The 27,138-nt window shown below is 35.1% G+C and overlaps 1 protein-coding gene across 5 annotated transcripts in view; it reads left to right on the top strand.

The window, feature by feature from the left end:
* The window catches only part of NUCB2 (nucleobindin 2), a 36,727-nt gene extending 10,518 nt beyond the window's left edge, over positions 1-26,209 (top strand). For all 5 annotated transcript variants that reach the window (XM_047879221.1, XM_047879224.1, XM_047879222.1 and 2 more), the window contains exons 3-14: positions 4,648-4,791; positions 5,571-5,678; positions 9,324-9,450; positions 15,799-15,902; positions 16,709-16,894; positions 17,084-17,174; positions 17,768-17,826; positions 17,923-18,015; positions 19,046-19,135; positions 24,455-24,625; positions 25,565-25,643; positions 26,069-26,209. In XM_047879221.1, the coding sequence (XP_047735177.1) occupies positions 4,648-4,791; positions 5,571-5,678; positions 9,324-9,450; positions 15,799-15,902; positions 16,709-16,894; positions 17,084-17,174; positions 17,768-17,826; positions 17,923-18,015; positions 19,046-19,135; positions 24,455-24,625; positions 25,565-25,639 (1,248 nt within the window). In that variant the 3' untranslated portion in view covers positions 25,640-25,643; positions 26,069-26,209. The remainder of the gene's footprint in view (positions 1-4,647; positions 4,792-5,570; positions 5,679-9,323; positions 9,451-15,798; positions 15,903-16,708; positions 16,895-17,083; positions 17,175-17,767; positions 17,827-17,922; positions 18,016-19,045; positions 19,136-24,454; positions 24,626-25,564; positions 25,644-26,068) is intronic.
* The last annotated feature ends 929 nt before the right edge of the window (positions 26,210-27,138 follow it).

Raw genomic sequence — 27,138 nt, forward strand, 5'->3', positions numbered from 1 at the left:
AGTTTCCTGTACTTTAAAATGGGGATAATATTTATTTCAGAGTCTTTGTAAGAATTAATTATTTAATATAAGAAAAAGTTTAGTATACTGCTTGGTACATAGTAAACACTCAATTGGTGGTTTCTGTTGTTATTTGTAATGAGTCTGGGACCCAATTTAAAGTTAGTAAGCCATGAATTCAGTTAATATTTTAGGGTAGATACCCAGAGACTTCTTGTTACTCTATCACTTTGAGATGTTGAGATGTGCGTGCACACACACACACACACACACACACACACACACACAACCACTTTCACGTGTACAAACATGCTCCTCTCTTGACTTGCCTTCTCATTTACGGCAGATCTGACAGGACAGTGAGAGAAGAGAGAAACTGTAAAAGCAAATCCACTTCCAAGATTCAATAACTGTAATTTATTTTTATTAATCTCAGGCTTCTCTTGTGTAAAAGTGGATGCTATTTTTAAAAAGCATATTTCAAAATATGTGACATGGCTGCCAATTGCTGATACAGGACTGCTTATAGATTTCCCTGTGTGTGTGTGCTGTATGGTAGAAGGAGGAGAGTCTAAGGGACATTGGAGTTACTGCAGGGTGGAGGGGAGGAGTCTATGTGAAAGATTCTTCTAAACTCTGGGTTGACCATATCAAGGGATAGTCACGGCTCCTGATGAGGCCTGCAAAATGAAGTTACAGAGGTATATCGCTCATCTGACTCTCTGCATGCACATTATAGAAAGACTATTCAAATCATGTTAGTGCTTATTCATTTTCCAACTATATGTGTATCATGTTAGGAGCCATGGAGACCTGATTCAGCTTTAGAAGCTGTGTAGAAGACATCAAAATTGACTTGAGCAGTTTAAGTCACAATTTGGGCTTTTTGGCCATGACTGCCCTTAAAACTATTATCCTTTTTTTTTAATGTTTATTTATTTATTTAAAATTTTTTTAATGTTTATTTTTGACAGAGAGAGAGAGAGAGAGAGAGAGAGAGAGAGAGAGAGAGACAGAGCATGAGTGGGGGAGGGGCAGAGAGAGAGGGAGATACAGAATCCGAAGCAGGCTCCAGGCTCTGAGCTGTCAGCACAGAGCCCGATGCGGGGCTCGAACTCACAGACTGCAAGATTGTGACCTGAGCTGAATTCGGACACTCAACCGACTAAGCCACCCAGGAACCCAAAGTTTATTTATTTTTGAGAGAGAGAGAGAGAGACAGAGCGCGAGTGGGGGAGGGGTAGAGAGAGGGAGACACAGAATCCAAAGCAGGCCCTAGGCTCTGAGCTGTCAGCACAGAGCCTGATGTGGACCTGGAACCCACGAACCATGAGATCATGACCTGAACCAAAGTTGGACATTCAACCTAGTGAGCCACCCAGGCGCCCCACAACTCTTATCCTTTTTAATGGTCATTTGGCCAGCCTATTTGCAGGGGCCCATGGGACTTGCAAAGGTAACAGAAGTTAGAATTCAGATTTTTTTAAAAAACAACTAACTCAATGATACTTAATTTTTTATAAAAGGTACAGATACAGCTAATAAATACATGAAGAGATGCTTAATATTAGCCAATGAAATGGAAATCAAAATCAAAATGAGATGCCACTTCACACCTAGTAGGTTGGCTATAATAAAAAAGACAGACAATAACACGTGTTGGTGAGGATATGGAAACATTGAAAGCCTCATCTATTGCTGGTGAAAATGTAAATTGGTGCTATGGAAAATAATTTAGCAGTTCCTCAAAAACTTAAACATAGAGTCACCAAATTGACCCAGCAATTCCATTCCTTGATATATAACCAAAAGAATTGGAAACATGTTAACACGATAACTTGGACACAAATGTTCATAGTAGCATTATTCAAACTAGCCAAAAAATGTAGAAACATCCCAAATGTCTATCAACTCATGAATTGTTAAAATACGGCCTATACAAATGCTATACGAAAGAATGAAGTACTGATTTGTGTGACGTGATTGGACCTTGAAAATATAGTGCTAAATAAAAGCCAGATGCAAAAGGCCACACATCGTATGATTCCATACATGGGAAGTGTCTAGACTAGGAAAATCTATACAGACCGAAAGTAGATCAATGGTTGCCAGGTGCTGGGAGAACGAAGGAATGGCAAGTGACTGCTAATTTGGAATGATGAAAGTGTTCTAAAAAATTAGATAGTGGTGATAATTGCACAACCGTATGAATATACTATAAATCTCTGAACTGTATAATTTAAAAGAGGAAGTTTTGTGGCATGTAAATTATATCTCAAAATCCAAAACCAAAAACAAAACATACACCTGTAATGGGCATGAAGCATGAATGAGAAATAAACCTTGTTTGTCATAAAAAAAATAATTGTGGGAGGAGTAGGTGATTCATGATGGGAACATATTCTGTGGAGAAACAAGTCATAGAGGGAATCTATTAAATATTCATAGTGCAGGGGCGCCTGGGTGGCACAGTCGGTTAAGCGTCCGACTTCAGCCAGGTCACGATCTCGCAGTCCGTGAGTTTGAGCCCCGCGTCAGGCTCTGGGCTGATGCCTCGGAGCCTGGAGCCTGTTTCCGATTCTGTGTCTCCCTCTCTCTCTGCCCCTCCCCCGTTCATGCTCTGTCTCTCTCTGTCCCAAAATAAATAAAAAACGTTGGAAAAAAAAATTAAAAAAAAAAAAAGATTCATAGTGCATAGTAAGCCATCACAGGTTCTGAAAGTCTTGCAAAGACAACTTATTTAGCTTCATTGAGCCAACATCTCCCAAACATTTCATCCTGAAAAACATTTACTCACAATGATCCTGTTGAGGAACTAGTCTCCTAGAGAAGAATCAATCTTGGGCTTGAGCATACGTATGTAGAAATTACCCGCAAAGTTTGTTAAAAAAGATTCTGGCTCCCACCCTAGAGCTTCTGATTCTAGAGGTCTTGGGGACAGCCTGAGAATCAAGCTCCCATGAGATTTGATCCTTCAGGTTTGAGAACTAAATGTAGAGTAGCATCTTTACAGAATAGACAAATCCTGTACCTTAAATGGGTGAATTTTATGGCATGAGAATTATATCTCAATAAAGATGCTAAAAAAATTTGATATATTAGAAATAGCACTAAAATATGAGTTCTAGTAATTTTGTTAATGCAAGACAATGCTCCATGAGTGAATTGTTTTAATTAAAATTTTCTTCATCTGTAAAATGAGTCACTGCCTTATCTATTATCTAGGGTTGTGGTAAAAATGAGAGGCAGTGTACTCTTTTCCAAATTGTGTTTTATGGATAAAAACATGTGACTTCAGGGGCGCCTGGGTGGGTGGCTCAGTCGGTTAAGCCTCTGACTTAGGCTCAGGTCATGATCTTGTGGTTTACAGGTTCAAGCCCTGCGTCGGGCTCTGTGCTGACGGCTTAGAGCCTGGAGCCTGCTTTGGATTCTGTGTCTCCCTCTCTCTGCCCCTCCCCCCTCACGCTCTGTCTCTCTCTCCTTTAAAAAGTAAATAAACATAAAAAAATTAAACAAAAAACAAAAACATGTGACTTAAAAAAAGGTCCATAGCCAGCTAAGTTTGGGAGATTCTGAGTTAAATGATGCATATTCTATATGTACGGTCAGACTGTTATATTTGACTTGGACCCTAACATGAATCTATATGTATAAAATCAATTAAATATGCAATTTTTATTCATTCTCATTTTTGTAGTAGATCCTCCAGAGCTACTAAGATCCTTACGGAGTAGAAACTGTTTGAATAAACAAAGTTTGAATAATATTGTGGGAATATTAATAGTTGCTGCTTGCTTGTTTCAAGCTTGATATTTTATTGACCTATTTATTTGAAAGATTATTGTCCAAAAAGAATTTTTATCAAATTACTACTGGCTATGATAAAATAATGTTTATAAGGTTAAGAAAATAGTTGTCTGGGTTTTTATTTTTTTTAACGTTTATTTACTTTTGAGACAGAGAGAGACAGAGCGTGAATGGGGGAGGGTCAGAGAGAGAGGGAGACACAGAATCGGAAACAAGCTCCAGGATCTGAGCTGTCACCACAGAGCCCGACACGGGGCTCGAACTCACGGACCACAAGATCATGACCTGAGCTGAAGTCAGACCCTTAACTGACTGAGCCACCCAGGCGCCCCAATAGTTGTCTGTTTTAATCAACTTATATTTATGGAGCAACTTATTTTCAAAATTAGATCAAAGCTAAATTAAATATATCTAGAAACAATTTTGGCTCCCTATTATTTTAATAAAAAAAATACAGTTTTTCCTTACTTCTCCCTTTCTTAAATTTGGGCTATTTGCTTTTAAAGATTTTGAGAACCTTATTATCATCTTTATTTGAAGCTTTTATAATTAACTAAATGATTTCTTATACTATAAGCAGTTTAAACTTTAAAGTTTTGATTACTTGTCTTTTTAATTTTGGTTGAAAAGCATTTCTCCCCTGATTTTATTTAGTGATCTGTTTAAAGTATTATTTTGGATAACTTATAATGTATTTTTAACATCTTTCTAGAATTATTTGGTTGTATTCAATTTCTTGAAATTGGATATGTTATTAACATGGCATTGGGAATGCATGTATATATAGTTTGAAGACATCTTTTCAAGACCTTACTATCTAAAATTATACCTTTATTTCAGATGAGGTGGAGGACTCTCTTAATACAATATTGTTTTCTCTTGGTTACCTGTCTACTTTCTGCTCTTGAAGCTGTGCCTATAGACATAGACAAGACAAAAGTAAAAAATACTCAACCTGTGGACAGCGCAAAGATAGAACCACCAGTAAGTGAAATGATAAATATAACCTTATGGGAAGAATTTTAACTAAATGCTGCTAATATTTATTACTTATAAAACTGCATATTTAGGAACTATTTCTGAAATGGCAGTGAAAGAGTATTGGATAAGCATATGTTGTTTAATATTAGACAATGTTTATTTATGTAGGTCATATATTAAGTAATGCATAGGGGAATTAATCCTAATAATATATTTCCATGCTTTTTTTTTTAAGTTTATTTATTTATTTTGAGAGAGAGAGAGAGAACCAGCAGGGAAGGGGCAGAGAGAAGGAGACAGAGGGTCTGAAGCAGCACAGAGCCTGATGTGGGGCCGAACTCACAAACTGAGATTATGACCTGAGCTGAAGTCAGAGCTTAACTGACAGAGCCACCCAGGTGCCCAATCATAACACATTTCCAATGTAGAGCTCACCAGCCAAGCAAACATTGTATTATATTCAAAGGAGAGATAGTAATGAGGAAAGACAGGTGACAGTGGGGTAAAACCAATAACATTATCAGTTAAGTCTTCATTGTCTAAGCCATATAGAAAATGTACCTTTATGTAACAATAAAACATTATATTGGTTCTGATATAAAATTTTTCATTTGAGAAGTATAGCTTTTTGACTTTGTCCAAGCTGTTAAAGTAGATACATCTCAATGCCATTTTGTTAGACTTTTTTTTTTTATTTTTTTTTTATTTTTTAGGATTGAGATCTTTAGATGCAGGGAAGAAAAAACTTTCAGAAACATTATTGTTTGTTTCTTAATTTGAAGGATACTGGACTTTATTATGACGAATATCTTAAGCAAGTGATTGATGTGCTGGAAACAGATAATCATTTCAGAGAAAAGCTACAGAAAGCAGACATAGAGGAAATAAAGGTAAATGTAATTAAATAATTATTTAACAAACATTAAAGCATCTCAGACACTGACTTTAGTACTAGGAATACAAAGATGGACTCTTTCCAGGGTCTTAAAGAAATTAGAATTTATTCTGAATAAATAATACCTAGAAAAAGATTAATAGGATGAATATATGATGGGAGTATAATATATTTTGGAGACGTAGAGCATGGGCACATAATTCAGTATGAAGTGATGGAAGAAGGGGGGAAATCATTCTTCCTGCCAATAATTTCCTCGAATTGTCTTGAGAACAATCTTGTGTTTCCTTTGAAGAATTAATTTGCCGTGTGGAACTAATTTCCTGGGGTGAATAATATTTAACATAGAACTTTTAGTGTCTCTTACCTACTTCAGGTAGGGTTAAGAACATTTTTTTGTGGATAACAGAACAGGTGGATAATGGGAAATATAATAGGGAGATAATCCTGGTTTGCTATAGGGAATACTTTTTTTTTTTTTTTTTTAAGTGTGCTCCATACCCTATGTGGGGCAACTCACGACCCTGAGATCAAGAGTCATGTGCTTTACTGACTGATCCAGCCAGGCACCCCAATACAGGGAATACTTTTATAACTGTCTTCTTTTCATAGTCAATTCCTATTCCTTATTAAGGAAGGGAGAGACAAAATGAAGAAAGTTAAATAGTTATTCAGTGAAAAAGATAGAAGAATTAAAATAGACAATAAAACTCAAGTCAACAGGATCATTATAAATAGCTCAGCAAAGACTCTTTTCTCAGGAGAAAATGGGTGAAAAAAGTTAGAATTTGTCCTTTCCTTTTCAGCCAAGTATTTTGAAAGGGGAATTATACTACATTTCTTCACTTCCCAGTATTGCTAACTGGAAAGATCATGGCTTTGCCCACATCTCTCCACTGAATATACTTTCATGAAGGATGTCAGTTATTTCTTAATTGGCAAATACAGTAAACACTTTTTATTCCTATTCTTACTGGACTCCTTTATTTTATCTCAGTGGTGCTCAGATTTTAGGGCTTGTTGAAACACAGATTTTTTGGCCCCCACCTATAGGCTTTCTGATTCAGTAAGTCTAGAACTTGCATTTCCTAAAGTTCCCAGTTGACGTTGGGGACTACACTTAGAGAACCATTGTTTTATGTAATAATGATGACCGGTCTCTCCTTGAGCATACTGCTTTGTGTTTCATAACAGCACATTCTCTTGGTTCTCCTTCTTACTCTCTGAACATTATTTCTTGGTCTTCCTTGGGGGTGGGCGGAAGGGGTTCATTTTTTTTTTTTTTAATCTTCCTCAGCAGGCCCCGTTGATTCAGTCCTAAAAGGTTTATCTGCCTGATTGCTAGATTTGCAGTTTGTGATTGCAAATGCATTTATAAACAAGAGAAAGTAAACTACTAGCTATTTTGTTTCTTAAATTTTGGAACATGTATCTAATTATTCATCTATGAGAAAAGTAATCAAAGGACACAATGTAAAAAAGGTGAATTTTGAAAAGTTATTTATATATGGAATTACTAAAGCTTAATGTGGCCATGTTACTTTAAAAAATTACTTTATTGAAATATAATTTACATACCTTAAAACTTTCCCCTTGAAAGCATATAATTCAGTGGGTTTTAGTGTATCTACATGCAACCATTACCGATATCTCCTTTTAAACAATTCCATTTCCCCTCAAAAGAAACTCTGTATCCGTTAAGCCGTCACTCTTCTTTCCCCCCCTCTTCTCCACTTTTGACAACCATTAATCTACTTTCTATCTCTATGGATTTGTCTATTCTGGACATTCCACATAAATGGAATTATACAGTCTGTGGCCTTTTGTGTCTGGTTTCTTTGACTTAAGCATGTTTTCAAGGTTCATTGTATTTGTAGCTTATATGGGTACATTCATTTCTTTTTACAGCTGAACAGTGTTACTTCTACTTTTTATGCTAGTATGAATAATGATGCTATGAACATTCAAGTGCAAGTTTTTATGTGAACATATGTTTCAATTCTTTAGATATATACCTACTAATGGAATTGCTGGGTCATATGGTAATTCTGTGTTTAACTTTTTGAGGAACTGCCAAATTGTTTTCTAAAGTGGCTGTACCATTTTACAATTCAAGTCACTTTTTGAGTTTCTCCTTTGTGCTTTAATTATGCTTTAAATTAATGTGGTTTTTATTTTTATCTTTTCTTTCTTTCTCCAAATTTTTATTTAAATTCCAGTTAGTTAACATACAGTGTAACATTAGTTTCAGGTGTAAAATTTTGTGATTTATCACTTACAACACCCAGTGCTCATCACAAGTGCCCTCCTTAATCCCCTCAACATATTTAACCCATCCCCTCCACTCACCTCCCCTCTAGTAACCCTCAATTTGTTCTCTATGGTTAAGACTCTGTTTCCTGATTTGCCTCTCTTTTTCCCCCTACATTCATCTGTTTCGTTTCTTAAGTTCCACATATGAGTGAAATCATAAGGTATTTCTCTTTCTCTGATTTATTTTGCTCTAGCTCTATCCACATTGTTGCAAATGGCAAGCTTTCATTCTTTCTGATGGTTGAGTTATATTCCATTGTATATATGAGCCACATCTTCTTTATCCATTCATCAGGTGATGGACACTTGGGTTATTTCCATAATTTGGCTATTGTTGATAATGCTGCTATAAACATCAGGGTACATGTGCCCCTTTGAATCAGCAATTTTGTATCCTTTGGATAAATACCTAGTAGTACAATTTCTGCATTGTGGAGTGTTCTATTTTTAACTTTTCGAGGAACTTTCATACTGTTTTCCAAAGTGCCTGCACCAGTTTGCATTCCCACAAACATTGTAAGAGGGTCCCCTTTCTCCACATCCTCATCAACATCTCCTGTTTCCTGTGTTGTTAATTTTAGCCATTCTGACGGGTAGGTGGTATCTCATTGTGGTTTTGATTTGCATTTCCCTGCTGATGAGTAATGTTGAGCATCTTTTCATGTGTCTGTTAGCCTTCTGGATGTCTTCTTTGGAAAAATGTCTGTTCATGTCCTCTGCCCATTTCTTAGCTGGATTATTTGTTCTTTGGGTGTTGAGTTTGATAAATTCTTTATATATTTTGGATACAAATTCTTTATCAGATATTTCATTTGCAAATATCTTCTTCCATTCCATAGGCTGCCTTTTAGTTTTGTCGATTGTTTCCTTTGCTATGAAGAAGCTTTTTATTTTGATGAAGTCCCTATAGTTCATTTTTGCTTTTGTTTCCCTTGCCTCCAGAGACGTGTCTAGTAAGAAGTTGCTATAGCCCCTGTTAAAGAGGTTGCTGCTGTTCTCCTGTAGGCTTTTGATGGTTTTCTGTCTCACATTTAGGTCTTTCATCCATTTTGAATTTATTTTTATGTATGTATACTACATCTTCTTTATCCATTCATCAGTTGATGGACATTTGGGCTCTTTTCATAATATATGGTTTTTAGATATTTTGATTTTAGAGTTACAAACTGAGTGTCTTCTGAGAGAAATTCTTTTTATAATATCAAATTTATCTAAATTAATTAGAATTATTTATCACTACTTTATCATAACCCAAATTTTAATATATTGTGTCTGGTCTAAAAATGGAATGTAATAAATAAAACTAATTTGTTAATTTTGTTAACAGAGTGGGAGGCTAAGCAAAGAATTGGATTTAGTAAGTCACCATGTGAGGACAAAACTTGATGAGCTGAAAAGGCAAGAAGTGGCAAGGTTACGAATGCTAATTAAAGCGAAATTGGATTCCCTTCAAGGTAAGTGCTAAAGAAAAAGTAGGAAACTTTCAGTATTTGGTTGTGGAGGTCAGCACATACCATGTTTTTCTTGTCAAAATTTAATGTTAGTATTGATTTGCTTTCTCTTAATTTTTTAAAATTTAATTTTTAAAATAGGTAATCCATTTACATCATTCAAAAATCAAAATGATTAGCCTTATTATGTCAGTACAAAGGAAGAATGAAAGAAAAGTAATGAATTAAGCCACTAGCTTACAAGAAGAAGAATAGGGCAGCTGCGTGGCTCATTCAGTTGAGCCCCTGACTCTTGATTTTTGGTCAGGATGATCCGAGGGTGGTGGGATTGAGCCCTGAATCATGCTCTGCACTGAGCCTGGAGCCTGCTTGGGACTCTCTCTCTCTCTCTCTCTCTCTCTCTCTCCCTCTCCCTCTCTCTCTCTCTCTCTCTCTCTCGCTATCTCTCTCTCTCACCCTCTCCTTCTGCCCCTCTCCTCCACACTCTCCACACACTCTCTTTTTCTCAAAAAAAATTAAAAATTTTTAAAATTTTTTAGATTTGATTTTTTTAGAGTATAAGGTTCACAGCAAAGTTGAGGGGCAGGTGCCGAGATTTCCCAAATACCCCTAGCCCCCAAACATGTATAACTTCCTTTATTACTAACATCACCCATCATCCACCAGAGTGGTACATTTGTTATAACTGATAAACCTACATTGATACATTATAATCACCCAAAGTTCATAGTTTACATTAGAGTTCACTCTTGGTGTTGTGCATCTCTGGGTCTAGACAAAGCTATAATGACATGTATCTACCAATCTAGTATCATGCAGAGTAGTTTTACTGCCCTAAAAATCCTCTGTGCTCTGCCTATTTGTGCTCCCATATTCTTTTAATTTTAGACGATGAGAAGATTAAATAGCTATGAAGTCGAATTTTTGAAATCTGAAGATATCCAGAGATAAGAAAGTAGTCTCATAAAGCATATGACCGTCTCCATATCTACAGAAAAGGCCTTTGACAAAATTTAACACCCCTTCTTAATTGTAATAAAGTAATAAAATAGTAATCAATAGATACTTCTGTAGCATGATCAGGGATGTCCAACTCAGCCACATCATACTGAGTAGGGAAATACAAGTATGTTTTCTAACTAAAATCAGGAACAAGACAATGATGCCCATTATCACCACTACTAATCAATATTGCATTGGAGGTACTAGCCAAAACAATTACATAAATGAAAAAAAGTGGAGGTAAAGTAATTGAAAAGGAAGTGATAAAACCATTTCTGTTTGCAGGTGATATGATTATATATTGGAAACTAAAAGTAATTGATTAAAAAACTTAGCATAAACACCAGGAAAATTCAGCAAGGTCAACTGAATATACAGAAATCAATTTTTCATATGCAAATAACAGCCACTTATGGGATATAATGGAAGACTCCATTTCCCAATACCAAGAAAGATAAACTACCTAGAATAAACCTATTAAGAAATATGTAAGACTTATACCAAAAGCTTTAAAATACTCCTGAAGGATGCAAAAGTAGACTTGAAAAAAATGAGAAGACATAACATCTTTTTGATACAAAGACTCAACATTATAAACAGGTCAGTTTTCCTTAGGTTAATTTATTAACTTAACATGACCCAAATAAAAATATATACTTTTCCCCCTGGTACTAGCCAAGTTAATTTTAAAGTTCATATGAAAAAAGGAAACAAGCAAGATAAACTATATACCTCTGAAAAAGAAGAACAGTGAAGGACTTGAGAGATATATGAAGTCTTAAAACATATCACTAAGCCTCAGTCACTAGAACTGTATGGTTCTGGCATACAAGTAGGAAGACCAGTGGAACTGAATAGAAATTCCAGAGCACTGGATGTTATATAAGTAATGAGTCACTAAATTCTGTTCCTCAAACCATTATTACATTATATGTTGACTAAGTTGGATTTAAATAAAATTTAAAAAAATAATAAAAGAAATTCCAGAAATAAAAGTAACTACATTTAGAATTTAGTTTGATTAAAAGTGGTATTTTGGAATGCCTGGGTGGCTCAGTTGGTCGAGTATCCAACTTCGTCTCAGGTCATGATCTCATGGTTTGTGAGTTCGAGCCCTGCATCGGGCTCTCTGCTGTCAACCCAGAGCTTGCTTCGGATCTTCTCTCTCTCTCTCTCTCTCTCTCTCTCTCTCTCTCTCTCTGCCCCTCCCCTGCTCACACTCTCTTTCTCATAAATAAATAAACATTAAAAAAGAAAGTAGTATCTCATTATTAGTTGGATAAAGATAGATTTTTAAAAAGAATAGTGTTGGGGCACCTGGGTGGCGCAGTGGGTTAAGCGTCCGACTTCATCCAGGTCACGATCTCACGGTCTGTGAGTTCGAGCCCCGCGTCGGGCTCTGGGCTGATGGCTCAGAGCCTGGAGCCTGTTTCCGATTCTGTGTCTCCCTCTCTCTCTGCCCCTCCCCCGTTCATGCTCTGTCTCTCTCTGTCCCAAAAATAAATAAACGTTGAAAAAAAAATTAAAAAAAAAAAGAATAGTGTTGCTACAATTGGATAGCCATTTGGGAAAAGGTACAATTCGATCTCTAGCTCATATACATCAGAATAAGTACAAATAAATCAAAGACTTCAGTGTAGAAAATAATACCATAAAAGTACTAAATGACAACATAGGTGAATTTCTTTATCTTGGAATGGCCTTTCTAATTATGAAACAAAATCAAGAGGTCAGATTTGACAAGTGGGAGACCCTTCAAGCTGGCTCCTGTGTCTTTGTGCCCCCATGGGTTGGTTATCTGGGTGGCTCATAGACATTAATAAACATCTGAAAATTTACTCATGGTGAATAGTAGTTCTTAAACTTTAGATTACGTAGGCATGACCTGGGAAGCTAGTTAAAAATGCAGATTACTGGGAGTACCTGGGTGGCTCAGTTGATTGAGCGTATAACTTTGGCTCAGGTCATGATCTTCATGGTTCAAGTCCCACACTGGACTCTCTGTTGTCAGCACAGAGCGTGCTTCAGGTCCTCCTCTGTCCCTCTCTCTCTGTCCCTTCCCTGCTTGCACTCTGTTAAAAATAAATAAAACCTTTAAAAAATCTTTTAAAAATGTAGATTACTGGATTTTACCTCTAGATATTCTGAATCTGGGGTGAGTAATATGTATTTTAAACATGTACTTGTGGTCAATGGATCATATCGGCGAAATGCTTGTGTAGAGCATTAAACTCCCAGCCAGTGAGTAGATGTAGAAAACAAGTACCAAATACTCATTATCCTGGGATTAAGGATATCAATGAGAGGTAAATTGAACTTCAGGTGGTCAGACATAGAGGGTAATTCCATCCTTGAAGCCAGGCCTAAGGTGTTTTTGTTTTTTTTTTTTAATGTTTATTTATTTTTAAGAGGCAGAGACAGAGCATGAGCAGGGGAGGGGCAGAAAGAAAGGGAGACAGAATCGGGAGCAGCCTCCAGGCTCTGAGCTGTCAGCACAGAGCCTGACGCTGGGCTTGAACCCACAAACTGTGAGATCATGATCTGAGCTGAAGTCGGATGCTTAACCAACTGAGCCACCCAGGCACCCTGAGGCCTAAGGTGTTTTGAGATTACTTTCTTCTTAGACAACCTCCATCCCCTCAATCTTGGCAGTGTTTTCTTTATTCTAAACAGGGGCTAAATTTCATTATCTAAAGAAAACGGTCTGATGCTTAGAAAACTTATGAATATTTTCTCATGGATTCAGAATTTTTGAATTAAAATTTTTAATAATTTGAAGAAAGACTTAAAGGGTCCTTTTTTTTTTGGTGTAATTTTTAAAGTAGGTACTACATTCACATTCATTAAAACCAGAAAGAGTAAGTATAAGCATATAGCAAAAGTGCTCTGATATTTTTGTACTCTATCAGTTCTCACTGCCCTGAACATAATCCTTCTGTTTCTTCCTTCTTATATAAGCAAATAAAAATAACGGCCTTTTTTTCCCTCTCTTTTTATGCAAAAGATAGCATGTGATATGCATTTTGTGCCCTGTGGGTTTTGTTTAACAACATATTTTGGAGTTCTTTCTGTATTAGTGCATAGACACCATCTTCATTAAAAAAAAATTTTTTTTACGCTGCATAGATTTCCATTATATGGATATACCATAATTTATTTAACTAGGCCTCTGGCAATGGGCATTTGGGTTATTTCTAGCAAATACTCTTGTACATATATCACTGCCTATCCATGTAAAATTATCTGTAGGATAAGTTCCCCATAGAGAAATTGTATACATGTGTATGTGTTTGTAATTTTGATAGATATTGCTACCTCCACAGAGGTTGTGTCAGTACATACTCTTACCAGCAATAATTTTTCACATCCTTGCTAATAGTATGTATCTTCAAACTTTAAGGATTTTATCATTCTGGAGCACCTGGGTGGCTCAATCGGTTAAGTGTCCGACTCCTGGTTACAGCTCAGGTCATGATCTCACAGTTTGTGAGTCTGAGGTCCACATTGAACCCTGCATCGGGCTTTGTGCTGACAGTGCAGGGCCTGCTTGGGATTCTCTCTCTCCCTCTCTGTCTGCTCCTCCCCTGCTCATGCTCTCTCTCTCTCTCTCTCTCTCTCTCAAAATAAAAGTAAACAAAATTAAAAAAAGTTTTAGATGATATAATAGTACAGTTTTAATATGTATTTCTCCTGTTTTGAGTGAGGTTAAGCATCTTTTCATGTATTTCACTGTCTGGTCATATCCTTTAGGCCTGGGTCTTATAACAAATCTTTTCTTCATAAAGTAAAATTTGTACAGTGCCATACTAAGAATTCAGTGAAAGCTTAACTGAACTAAATTTAGCAGTTTCTTACTTTCTAGTATAACAAAATCTTCCAGGCTCATCTTGTACCTACCCTGCCCCAGCCCTGGAATGAGCCATTTATCTGAGGATTCCTGGTTCTTTTTAGTGGGAAATGATATTTCTTTTGGTCCCACAGACCAAAGACTGGCACTAAGTGTGCTCATTGCTTCTGGAATATATTTTCTTCTTGGCATTTTCATCGGACAGAGGTAGGAAATATATGCATGTCTATATACATCAACATATACATGCACACACATTTTTGTATATATAAATGTATATACATACACATGCATATGCCTGTAAAACACACACATATATATACATATACATATTCATATTTTAGAAATAAATTCACACAGCACTAAGTCCCATCCATTTCCAGATTTCTTTCTCATATTCCATGATTCCATATTTGTATATTCCTTTTTCTAAGAACCCAGACATTTATTTATTTATTTTTTTGTTTTTAAATCTAATTACTGATTTCTTTATCTATTTTTAATGTAATTTATCATCAAATTGGCTTCCATACAATACTCAGTGTTCATCCCAACAAGTGCCCTCCTCAATGCCCATCCCCCACTTTCCCCTCTACTCCATCCCCCATCAACCCTCATTTTGTTCTGTGTATTTAAGAGTGGAACCCAAACTTTTAACAAATCAACACATGTACCTATTTTGCTCAATTCTATTATCCAACTGAAATAGTCCAGACTCACTTTACCCACTCAACTGCAATAAACTGTAGCTTGTAAAAAAAACTATTCACAAAGAAAAACAATTGATATTTCTTTAAAAATAAGTCCTAATCTAAATGAATTTACCTGACTTAGATTTTTATTGTTCCATAAAGGATTCATTGGAGCAGCATACAAAAAATTCCTTCATAAAAATTTTAGAACAATTCTTTTTAGAGATTCTACTTAAGGGGCCTAGGTGGCTCCCTTGGTTAAGCATCTGGCTGACGGTTTTGGCTCAGGTCATGATCTCATGGTTCATGTGTTCAAGCCCCATATTGGGCTCTGCACTGACATTGTAGGCCTACCTGGAATTCTCTCTCCCTCTCTCTCTGCCCCTCCCCCACTCACATGCTGTCTCTCTCTCTCTCATAATAAATAAACTTTAAAAAAATTCTCCTTAGGTCTTTGATGAGGGCAGTATATTAGAGTTTATCCAATTAAAAGTAGGAAATTTGGTAGTTTTCCAATAATAAAAAAGTTTTTACTGTAATTATACTGATAGTCAACTAGCCTTTCTAGAAATAATAATAAAGTGTACATATTACATTGTATTCCATTCTAGATTCAAGGACATTACTTTTGCCTACAATAACAGTATGTACAATGTTCTAAAAGAAAATATCAACACTTAATCTAAAATTTTGAATATTCTCATAAAATCCTATAGGAATAAATATGAATGTTTATTCTTATGTATCATTTATATCAATGTTTCTAGCTTTTATTACTTTATTATTTACCGTTTTTTCATTTTCTTTCAGATACGGGCATAGACCATCATGCTCTTCTAAAACAATTTGATCACCTAAACCACCTGAATCCTGACAAGTTTGAATCTACAGATTTAGATATGCTAATCAAAGCGGTGAGAATAATTCCAAACAATGTTGTCTTTGTTGTGCCTTTGAGGTTTTGTAATTTGATAAATAAATTCAATCAAGTGGTAATATAACTCTTAGATACTCTATAGAGTATCTTTAAAGGGAGAGAGCTTAACCCCTATTACTATAGAAAATAATATGGACATAACAATCTGTAACCCCTTGCCCACAGTTCCAAAGTCCAAAGCACTATTAAATTTGAAACCTGGCTTGAATTATAGTAAGGCTATTTATAGTTTTTATTTAGTCTACTTCATTGAATATTAATAGACTTTGCTGAGGAAGTATTAATCTCTTTGATTATAGACTCTGCAAAGATATTCTATAATATGGCATATATGCCATATTCTCTTTCTAAAATCTAGAAAATTCTGAGACACATCTGGGCACTGAGATTTTAGGTAAGAGTTTGTAGACCTCTTATGTTGTACTGTATGGAGTTATCAAACCAGATGTTGTAGCCTGGGTATTAGTTTAGTTAAGTGGTTAGAAACTGTTCTAGTTTTCTATACTGTACATATTTGATATAATTCCTTCCTTCTTTTTAAAATCAATTTATATATTACTTGCTTATGAGGAGCTTTCTAAAGCTGAGGCTTGAACTATGAGTTTCTTTGAGTGCCTACATACTGGTAATAATAATGACTAAAATAAAATGGTAGAATTTAAAAGAAGTGTCCAGTGATTTCTGGCCCTTCTATACTATCTTCTGTTAGAGAGTATGCTATATGCAAGAACAGCTTTATTTATATTTCCAAACACTTCTTGTAATTTAATTTAAATATTATAGGCCACAAGTGATCTGGAACACTATGATAAGACTCGGCATGAAGAATTTAAAAAATATGAAATGATGAAAGAACATGAAAGGAGAGAATATTTAAAAACACTGAATGAAGAAAAGAGGAAAGAAGAAGAATCTAAATTTGAAGAAATGAAGAAAAAGCATGAAAATCATCCCAAAGTTAACCATCCAGTAAGGATTATGACTTTATGAAACCATAATTAGAGGAAGATACTTCTTTTGTATCAGTAAAATTTTATCATAAGTTATTAGTACTTTAGATTCTTAATTCTGCAAAGTTTCTCAAATTTGTATTTTATTTTCAGTCTATATACATAGATTATATTTTGTTTTGAGCATTTTTTAAAAATTGATTCACAGGGAAGCAAAGATCAACTAAAAGAGGTATGGGAAGAGACTGATGGATTGGATCCTAATGACTTTGACCCCAAGACATTTTTCAAATTACATGGTAACAGATTTGATACAAATATTAATATTTATATCTGCTGTTTGAAAAATTATAGTTGCTTTTCTTAACTGATTTTTGCCAAGGTCTGTTATTGAGTCCTAATGACAATAAATGTTTAGAGTTTTTCTCTAAGGTAATATCATGGTCTTTATTACTGATCTGTAGCATAAAATATTTTAGGTCAGTAGCTGTGTCTTTTGCTTGCTTTTACTGTTGAGTCATTACCACTTATGGCAAGGTTCTGTGTAAACTGAAGCTATTTCTGTGACTGGCTAGGTTATATCCAACATGCTTTATGCTATAACATTAAAATGTACTTTACTCCTATATCATATTGTTTCACTTCATATTTTTGAAAAAACTGGTTAAGATATATTTTTCTAAAAAACTATTATGAATTATGAATTAGTAGTAAATTGTCATCAGTTGGACTGATCTGAGGCTTCATGAAGAGGAGGAAACCTTTTTCTGTAGCATATGGATGCTTCATGTCAGTACAACTTCTGCAAGCCAGTTGTAAAGAGTTGTATTTTCATTATTTATTTTCGAAGGCATTAAAATCGATTTTTGTGTTTGTGACTTTTAAACTTCAGATGTCAATAATGATGGCTTTCTAGATGAACAAGAATTAGAAGCCCTATTTACCAAAGAGGTAAATGAGTTCAGTAAGTGTTCAGTGTTTTTGCTCTCTTTTTTCCTTTTATTATCTTCCTTTCTTTTATGTTGGTTTGAAACTTTTTTTTTTTAGTTGGAGAAAGTTTATGACCCCAAAAATGAAGAAGATGATATGGTAGAAATGGAGGAAGAACGGCTTAGAATGAGGGAACATGTAATGAATGAGGTATGCTTTAAAATTTTAAGATTATGTGTTACTTTGATGGATTATTCAAGTTCTTACAATAAATCTTACCACAAAGTGGAAAATAAATATACAGAATAGGTATTTAATTGGATTTTGCTTTTTTGATCCAGAATATTCAGTAAATTCCTTTTAGTGTAGATAAAATTATTTTGTAACTGCTTTAAAATATTTTAAACTTTAAAGGATTTGTATTTAAAAGATTAAGATGCCATTGCATATCTTTTAGAAGTAAAAAATAACGTAGTCCAATATTTTCTATTTTAAAAACCTGCATTTTTATTAAGAAAATCTAAAAAATCCAATACCTTAATGGTTTATCATAACAAATATTTACTTCTTGTTCACATTATTAAGCAAAACTTTGGTCATAGACATCATAGGCGGGGTAACTAAGGCCCACTGTTTTAAGTCAGTGATTTTCACCTGATATTTGACCTATTGGTGATGAATTGGGATTTCTGTTGACTGCTGGCATCCCAAGTGCTAAATGAATTTCTTTGGTAATTATGGGGTTCACTTTTGTAACTGAATTTGCTATAGTTTGTAAGAGCCATGGAAGAGGATTGGGAGAGATTGTCAACTTAAATTTTGGTTTAGATAGTTGTTAAGAAAAATGTTGAGAGTACTTTAATGTAAACTTCTTTATTCTTGGCTGAAACAGTCATCTTTCTGGAAAGGTTATTTTTCTTTGGATTACGCATGATGTAGTGAGGGAGGAAAACAATAATAGCCTAACCAGTTAGATCAGCAGACTTAAGGGTGGTGATCTTTGAGGGTAATCAGGGATATAGATATCTCGCTGAAATCTGAATTATACAGAAGATAACAGTATCTATTTTTTGATTCTAATATAATGTTGAGTGTTCTGGTTTTCTTCCCCCCACCATTTCTGTGGATGTTAAGCTAGCCTTAATTGCTCTTTGTTTATGTAGTAGCATCTATTAGAAGATAATTTCTGGTAATATGAGAAAGAGTTATATTATTTACATAAACTTTTTTTTTCAATCAGGTTGATGCTAACAAAGACCGACTAGTGACTCTAGAAGAGTTTTTGAAAGCTACAGAAAAAAAGGAATTCTTGGAGCCAGATAGCTGGGAGGTAATAGAACCTACTTGAAATGGGATGTATGGTTCAAGAAATTTGACATCAGTTTATTCTACTTTTTAACTTTTATTCCCCATTATATTTTCATGGGGAGCCTTGCTGTCTTGCCTTTTCATATAAAACGTCACTATAAAATAATGAACTTGATTTTTTGGAAAACCTGTGGCAATTGACCTTTTATTTATAATCAAGTTACATATAATTATAAGTCTTTTTAAAATTGCACTTTTTCTAAGTGTGAAAATTAGAAATATAGATACATTTATTTATTTAAAAAAATTTTTTTTAACATTTATTTATTTTTGAGAGAGCATGAGCAGGGGAGGGGCAGAGAGAGAGGGAGACACAGAATCCAAAGCAGGCTCCAGGCTCCGAGCTGTCAGCACCAAGCCTGCTGTAGGGATCAAAGTCACGAATCACGAGATCATGACCTAGGCCGAAGTCGGACGCTTAACTGACCGAGCCACCCAGGCGCCCCTAGATACATTTATTAAAAAAAAATTTTTAATGTTTATTTATTTTCTGAGAGAGAGAGACAGAGAAAGAACGTGAGTGGGGGAGGGGTAGAGAGAGAGGGAGACACAGAATCAAAGTAGGCTCCAGGCTCTGAGCTGTCAGCACAGAGCCCCACACTAGGCTTGAACCCACAAACTGAGATGATGACCTAAGCCGAAGTCAGACGCTTAACCGACTGAGCCACACAGGTGCCCTGAAATATAGATACTTTTAAAGAATAAATTAGAATGGTAGAATTATTCCAAGGTAGACTCTTAATTTATGCATTGTGTTATACCAGTTTGGAAATAGTTTGTATCTGTAGTATATGCACACATAGCACACATTATATAGTATACTGTCTTATTTTTAAATTACATGTACCCATAAACTCCCATCTATATATTTTTTAAATGGCTTCAGACTGTATAAATGTCTTGTATGTTTGGGAAATTCTGTTTTTTTAAAGTTAACAATATTTCATGATGCCATTACTCAGAAAACATGGTTTAAAAATGACTCCTTAGCCAGGCACTGGGGTGGCTCAGTGGGTTAAATATCTGCCTCTTGATTTCAGCTCAGGTCATGATCGCACAGTTCATGGGACTGAGCCCTGTGTCGGGTTCTGCGCTGACAGTGAAGGGCCTGCTTGGGATTCTCTCTCTCCCTCTCTGCCTCTCCCCTGCTTGTGCACATGTGCTTTCTCTCTGTCTCTCTCAAAATAAATAAATAAAATTTAAAAAATTACTCTTAGCATTCAGTTGTGTGGTTGTAGCATAATTTATATAACCATTCAAACAGATTTAGCCATTTGGGTCAATTTCACTTTTTTTTGACTGTAGTAGTTAGCCCTATGATGACTCTCTACTTGTTCAGACATTTTTAGGATCTATGATGGTTTCCCTGGGATTGAGCCCTAATAATAGAACTATTCTCAAGGTTTATGAACATTTTTAGTTTCTAAATATGTCTTGTCAAATTGCTCAAGAAAGGTGTCCCAATTTGTTCCATGGTTTACTGTGCATACACATTTTTAAAAGAATAATTGAGGTAGCAACCAGAAGAGACTGAAGAAAGAACATTTTAATTTTCCATACAAAATATAAAAGTTCACCATTTCAATTATATTTTTAATTGTCCAGAAAATGGTTTCGGATAGGGTGACCAACTGTCTTGGTTTACCCTGGAATGAGTTTCCCGGGATGTAGAAGGTTTTGGTGCTAAAACAAGGACAGTCCCAGGATGACAGTTTATCATCTTAGTTTGAGATTAAAGAAATCAGCTGTTTTGTCATAAGGGTTTTTTTCCTACATTTGCAATATTTCTGGACTTTGGTGAAGAAGAGAAGAATGCAGGTATTATTTGAATATGCATTCTCTTTATTACTTCTGGTGAACTAGATCAACAGATAACTGCATATTTTTTTTCATTTTGACATAATTTTAGATTTACAAAAGAGTTGCAAGAATAGACAAGGAATTCCTGAAAACCTTTCCCCCAGATTTCTCATTTTACTACAATTATTCTCTTTCTTTTTCTTTTTAAATATATATATATATATATATTTTTTTTTTTTTAAGTTTATTTATTTTTAAGAGAGAGAGAGATAGAGTACGAGTGAGGAGAGGCAGAGAGAGAGAAAGACACAATCTGAAGCAGGCTCCAGGCTCTGAGCTGTCAGCACAGAGCCCGATGCGGGGCTCAAACCCATGAACTGCGAGGTCATGACCTGAGCCAAAGTTGGATGCTTAACTGACTGAGCCACCCAGGTGCCCCTTTCTTTTTCTTTTTGTTTCTCTATTTTTAATCTGTGCGCATGTGTGTGTATTTATATATAACATATATAATTTTCTTGAGAGTAAGTTGCACATGATTCTGCTTTAACCTGAAATACTTGACTGTGTATTTTTGGCAAACAAGGATTTATCTTGCATAATCACAGTAACATTACCAATGCTACACACATAATACTCTTCTCTGGTCTCTAGACTTTGTTGAGATTTTTGTCAGTTTTCCTAATACTGCCCTTTATAGAAAAAGAACATCCAGGATCATACATTGAATTTAGTTATGTCTTCCTAGTCTCCTTTAATCTGAAACAGTTCCTGAGTCTTGTGTCTCATGGCATTGATATTTCTAAAGAGTATAGACCAGTTATTTTGTAGAATCTCCCTCCATTTGCTCTTTCCTTAGGATTCCTACTTTTGGTAGGAATAGCACCAAAGTGATGCCAAGTGCATCATATCACCGAGCATATGCTGCTGATTATTCTTATAACTGGCAATGTTAATTTTTATTATTTGTTTAAGATGGTGTCTACCAGGTTTCCCTTCTATTTTCTATCTTGTAATTTAAAAAGTGTTTTGTCTAACTCTTCATACTACCAGAATCAGAAGCCAGCATTAAAAAAAAAAAAGATTCACTTGACATCATATCAAAAGCATTTCCAAATACTAATTGTAAGCATTATTTTAATAGTTATTGAAGTGCTTAACTGTTTTCTCAGGGCTAGACATCCATGCTTTTGCTGTTTATTTTAAAAAGACAGTGCTGCTGTAAACACATTTTTATGTAAAGCTTTTTATGTGGTTAGGGTTATTTTATAGGATGGATTCTCAATGTAGCATTACCAAGACCGAGGGAATCTTTTTAAGATGGTTGATATATTTTGTAAAAGTACTTTTTGCAAGAATTGTACATTATCACCAATAAAAAATGAAAATGCTGTGTTTAAAAAAAAGGAATTTCTGAGGGTATACTCTGAGATTAATTATTTGCTAATTTTAGCATCTATTGATGATTCTAGCCAGAAACAATTGTTACTATGATTGTTTACAAATGGTGATTTTCTTTCTTTTTTTTTTTAATTTAATTTTTTATTTTTAAAAATTTACATCCAAATTATTTAGCATATAGTGAAATAATGATTTCAGGGGTAGATTCCTTAATGCCCCTTACCCATTTAGCCCATCCCCCCTCCCACAACTCCTCCAGTAACCCTCAGTTTGTTCTCCATATTTATGAGTCTCTTCTGTTTTGTCCCCCTCTCTGTTTTTATATTATTTTTGTTTCCCTTCCCTTATGTTCACCTGTTTTGTCTCTTAAAGTCCTCATATGAGTGAAGTCATATGATTTTTGTCTTTCTCTAATTTCACTTAGCATAATGCCCTCCAGTTCCATCCATGTAGTTGCATATGGAAAGATTTCATTCTTTTTGATTGCCGAGTAATACTTCATTGTATATCTATACCACATCTTCTTTATCCATTCATCTATCGATGGACATTTGGGCTCTTTCCATACTTTGGCTATTGTCGATAGTGCTGCTATAAACATGGGGGTGCATGTGTCCCTTCGAAACAGCACACCTGTATCCCTTGGATTAATGCCTAGTAGTGCAATTGCTGGGTCATAGGGTAGTTCTATTTTTAGTTTTTTGAGGAACCTTTATACTGTTTTCCAGAGTGGCTGCACCAGCTTGCATTCCCACAAATGGTGATTTTCTAATCGTCATTCCTTGTACATTTTATTAGTTGGCCTTCTACAGTAAGGAAAAGTTATCCCTTCCCCCATCTCTGTTTATTTGAGTGGAGACTCATGGCTTCTTATCTTATTCAATAAGCTTGTATCCTTACTATCACTATTTATTTTGATGCCCAAATTGCCCCAGATTTGGCTAGTGGGAGTTTCTTCAAACTGGCTTTTGTGTCCTCTTGGCATGTTACCTATCTTTCTTCGAGGATTCCTTACTTTTTTGCATAAGATGTCCAAGGCTTATCTTGTTCTTTCTCCATCCCACCTCTAGAATCAGCCATTTTAATGAGGAGCACTGGTTCTTTGCAGTGGAGATTGATATCACAGACCAGGATCTGGGCACTGGATGTGTTCCTTGCTACCGGAGTATCATTGCTTCTAGGGTTTGTCAGATAACAGAGTTGGGGAATTTAAAAAACAATGTGTATGTATGTGTGTGTTTATATCTATATATTTATGTTTGTATTATATGTTTGTGTATATGTACATATTATACACACACAGATACATCCATATTCATCTTCTTATATTTAGCTATCCATATATGTTAAAACTTACTGAGTTCACACTGATACTTCCTCAAATTTCAGTCCAATGCCTCCAATTCCAGTACAACATTCCACCTCTTCCTCTTTCCATATTTCATATGAAATCTAGTTCCTATTTTCCACAATATCATTCCACTTATTTCCTCAATTCTAGGATGTACAAAGTGTTTCAGAATTGCTAAACTCTGCAAAACAAGAATTGATGATTTGTTTAGATTTTTGTTTATTGTTTTTAACCTGAGCATGTAGTCAGAATACTGTGATTAAGAGTTTCTTGTGTTAGTTTATTCCCCCTTCCCGTTGTGTTTTATTCACTTAAAATAAAAGCATTATTTATTTTCTTCTGTTTATAGTCAATTTGGGGAGTTTTCCTGTCCTTGTGGATTTTATTTCTCTTTTTTTTTTTTTTGAGTGTGTGAAACACTGACATGTTTCTAAAAATCAAACCTGTACAAAAAAGGTGTATTCAAAGCAGTGTGATTTCTTTTCCCATATTTGATCTGTCTACCCAGTTCTCTTCCTTGTGTTGTAGGTAACCAATTTCATTAGTCTTGGGTTTTTCCTTTCTGCTCAAATAAGTATATAAATATATATTTTCTTATTTATTCTTCTTTCTTACCAAAAAAGTGTAATACTATAGATACTCTTTTGTACTTTGCTAATCATAGAATTTTAAAGCTGAATCAGATCTGGTTGTATATTTAAGATTATTCTCTCCCTTGTTTTTTTCTTTTAGACACTGGATCAGCAACAGTTCTTCACAGAGGAAGAACTGAAAGAATATGAAAATCTTATCTCTTTACAAGAAAATGAACTTAAGAAAAAGGCAGATGAGCTTCAGAAACAAAAGGAAGAGCTACAACGTCAGCATGACCAACTTGAGGCTCAGAAGCTGGAATACCATCAGGTGGTATTTTATAAAATGACTGTGGCATTAGAAGGAATTTTAGGTGCTTTGTTAAAAGTGTGTGCTTTTGTAATATAATATTTCAAAGTATTAGCTATAGTATTTAAATTTTAGTATTAAAACAATTTTTTTAACGTTTATTTATTATTGAAAGAGAGACAGAACATGAGCAGGGGAGGGGCAGAGAGAGGGGGAGACACAGAATCTGAAGCAGGATCCAGGCTCTGAGCTGTCAGTACAGAGCCTGACGCTGGGCTCGGACTCACATACCGCGAGATCATGACCTGAGCTGAAGTCAGATGCTTAATCGATTGAGACACGCAGGCGCCCCTAAATTTTAGTATTTTTTTTAAGTTTATTTATTTATCTTGAGAGAGACAGACAATGTAAGTGGGGGAAGGACAGAGAGAGGAAGAAAGAGAATCCCAAGCAGGCTCTGTGCTGCCAGCACAGAGCCCGATGTGGGGCTCAAACCCTGAAACCGTGGGATCATGATCTGAGCTGAAACCAAGAGTCAGACGCTTAACTGACTGAGCCACCCAGGTGCCCCAAATGTTTGTATTTTTAAAACTGCTTTGTTGAATATGAATCTAAATTTTATTTTTTTTTTAGTTTATTTATTTATTTTGAGAAAGAAAGAACGTGTATAAGCTGGGGAGGGGCAGAGAGAGAGCAGAGAGAATCCCAAGCAGGCCCTGCACTGTCCTCGCAGAGCTAGACACAGGGCTCGATCTCACAAACTGTGAGATTATGACCTGAGCCGAAATCAAGAGTCAGATGCTTAACTGAGCCACCCAGGTGCCCCAATTAATCTAAATGTTAAGAGTTTGAATATCTCATTTTGGAAAACAATTTTCAATTAGTTTGTTGTGATTTGTCAAAAGTCATGAGAAAATCAAATAATACTTAGTTTTAAGACATTCTTTTTCCATTTACTAGGTTGTACAGCAGATGGAACAAAAAAAATTACAAGAAATTCCTCCATCAGGGCCTGGGGGAGAATCAAAGTTCTAGCCACGTATGTAACTTTATTTTTTTGTTTAAGGATATAAAAAACTTATTATGAATGTAATTTCAAATCATTAATATCTATGGTATTTTCTATATATTTGTGGAAATAGTGCATCTTGTACTACAGAAAGATGAAAAGGCTTCTAAAATTTTTATGCATCAGTGTATTTCAAAAACTATATAATTTGATAGCTATACTTATGGTGAAATGATTTATTTCAACATTATTTACAATTTTTTCTAATCAGTTATTGATATTGTCAGGGAACACATTTTTTAATTATAATCTATGATTAGCTAAGTATTTTTAAAATGCTTTATATTTATATTTACATATATGTACATATACTGAGATTGTATATATACAAGAAAATTCAGAATAAAGGAAGATACCTTTAATAAAATGAGAGCATCTATTTTTTTTTTGAACAGACATCTAAAGTCCGAAGTCCACCAGAACTTGGAAGAAAACTGTTCAATCAACATCTGTGTCATCTTTTTACCACCCTTCCTTTTTCTCTGCTCAATAAATATTTTAAAGCATATATGAAATAAAGGAAGATACTTTTAAAATGAGAACACATTCTTTTTTAGGATACAGATACTTAAAGATTGAAGTCTATCAGAACTAGGAAGAATACAAACTCAATATCTGCTCTCACTTTCATACCTCTCTTCTTTTTAATTTGCTCTCCCTTAATGATTTAATTAAGTGGCCATAATTATGCCATAATGCAATGAAATGTTTAAGTGAGAAAGTTCTGTAGTGCTTTTAAAGTAAATTTCTATTGTTGTCACTCATAAAGTTAGTCTTTTATGGGTGCTTATCATCCCCTGTCTCAATAAGTCTCTTTGATGGTAATAATTCTTCTGAGAAGATCATAGTTTCCCCAGTGTTTCCTGTTAACTTCTTCCTCCTTTCAGCAAATTTAACTGCCAGAAATTCTTCTATTGAATAACTTTTGCTACCACTTCAGGTCATTTTTGTTGTTGTTGTTTATATTTTTGCTTTCAGTTCTATCACTTAAGATCAGGTTCTGCTACATATAACAGAAAAACCAAAGATAACAGTGTTTTAATTTAAATATGAGTTTCTCCCTCTTATACAAAAGAAATCTGGAGGTAGGTGGTGTCCAGGTTTCTACCTCTCTGCTCTGCTTTCCTCAGTGCATGGTTTTTATCCTTAAGTTACCTCATTCTCACTGTCCAGGATTATTTTTGGAGGCAGTGGGGAAGGGAGGAAAAGGAAATTTCCCCAGTTGAATCAGCCTCCTGGAGGCAGTTTTCCTGGAGGACCACACAGCATTGGAACTTACGTCTCTTGGCCATGTAGCTGCTAGGAAAGCCGAGAAATACATGTGGCAATTGGACCAGCTAAAAGTTAGGATCTTTAAAGAAGAAGGAAAGAGGTCATGTTTGGTAGGCAACTTTTGGTTTTAACCCAGACAGCTTTATTGGCTACCTAAATATCTGTGCACACTCTTCTGAAACATAGAAAACAC

Source organism: Prionailurus viverrinus, chromosome D1, assembly GCF_022837055.1.
Source record: "Prionailurus viverrinus isolate Anna chromosome D1, UM_Priviv_1.0, whole genome shotgun sequence".
In the NCBI taxonomy this organism is placed as follows: domain Eukaryota; kingdom Metazoa; phylum Chordata; class Mammalia; order Carnivora; family Felidae; genus Prionailurus; species Prionailurus viverrinus.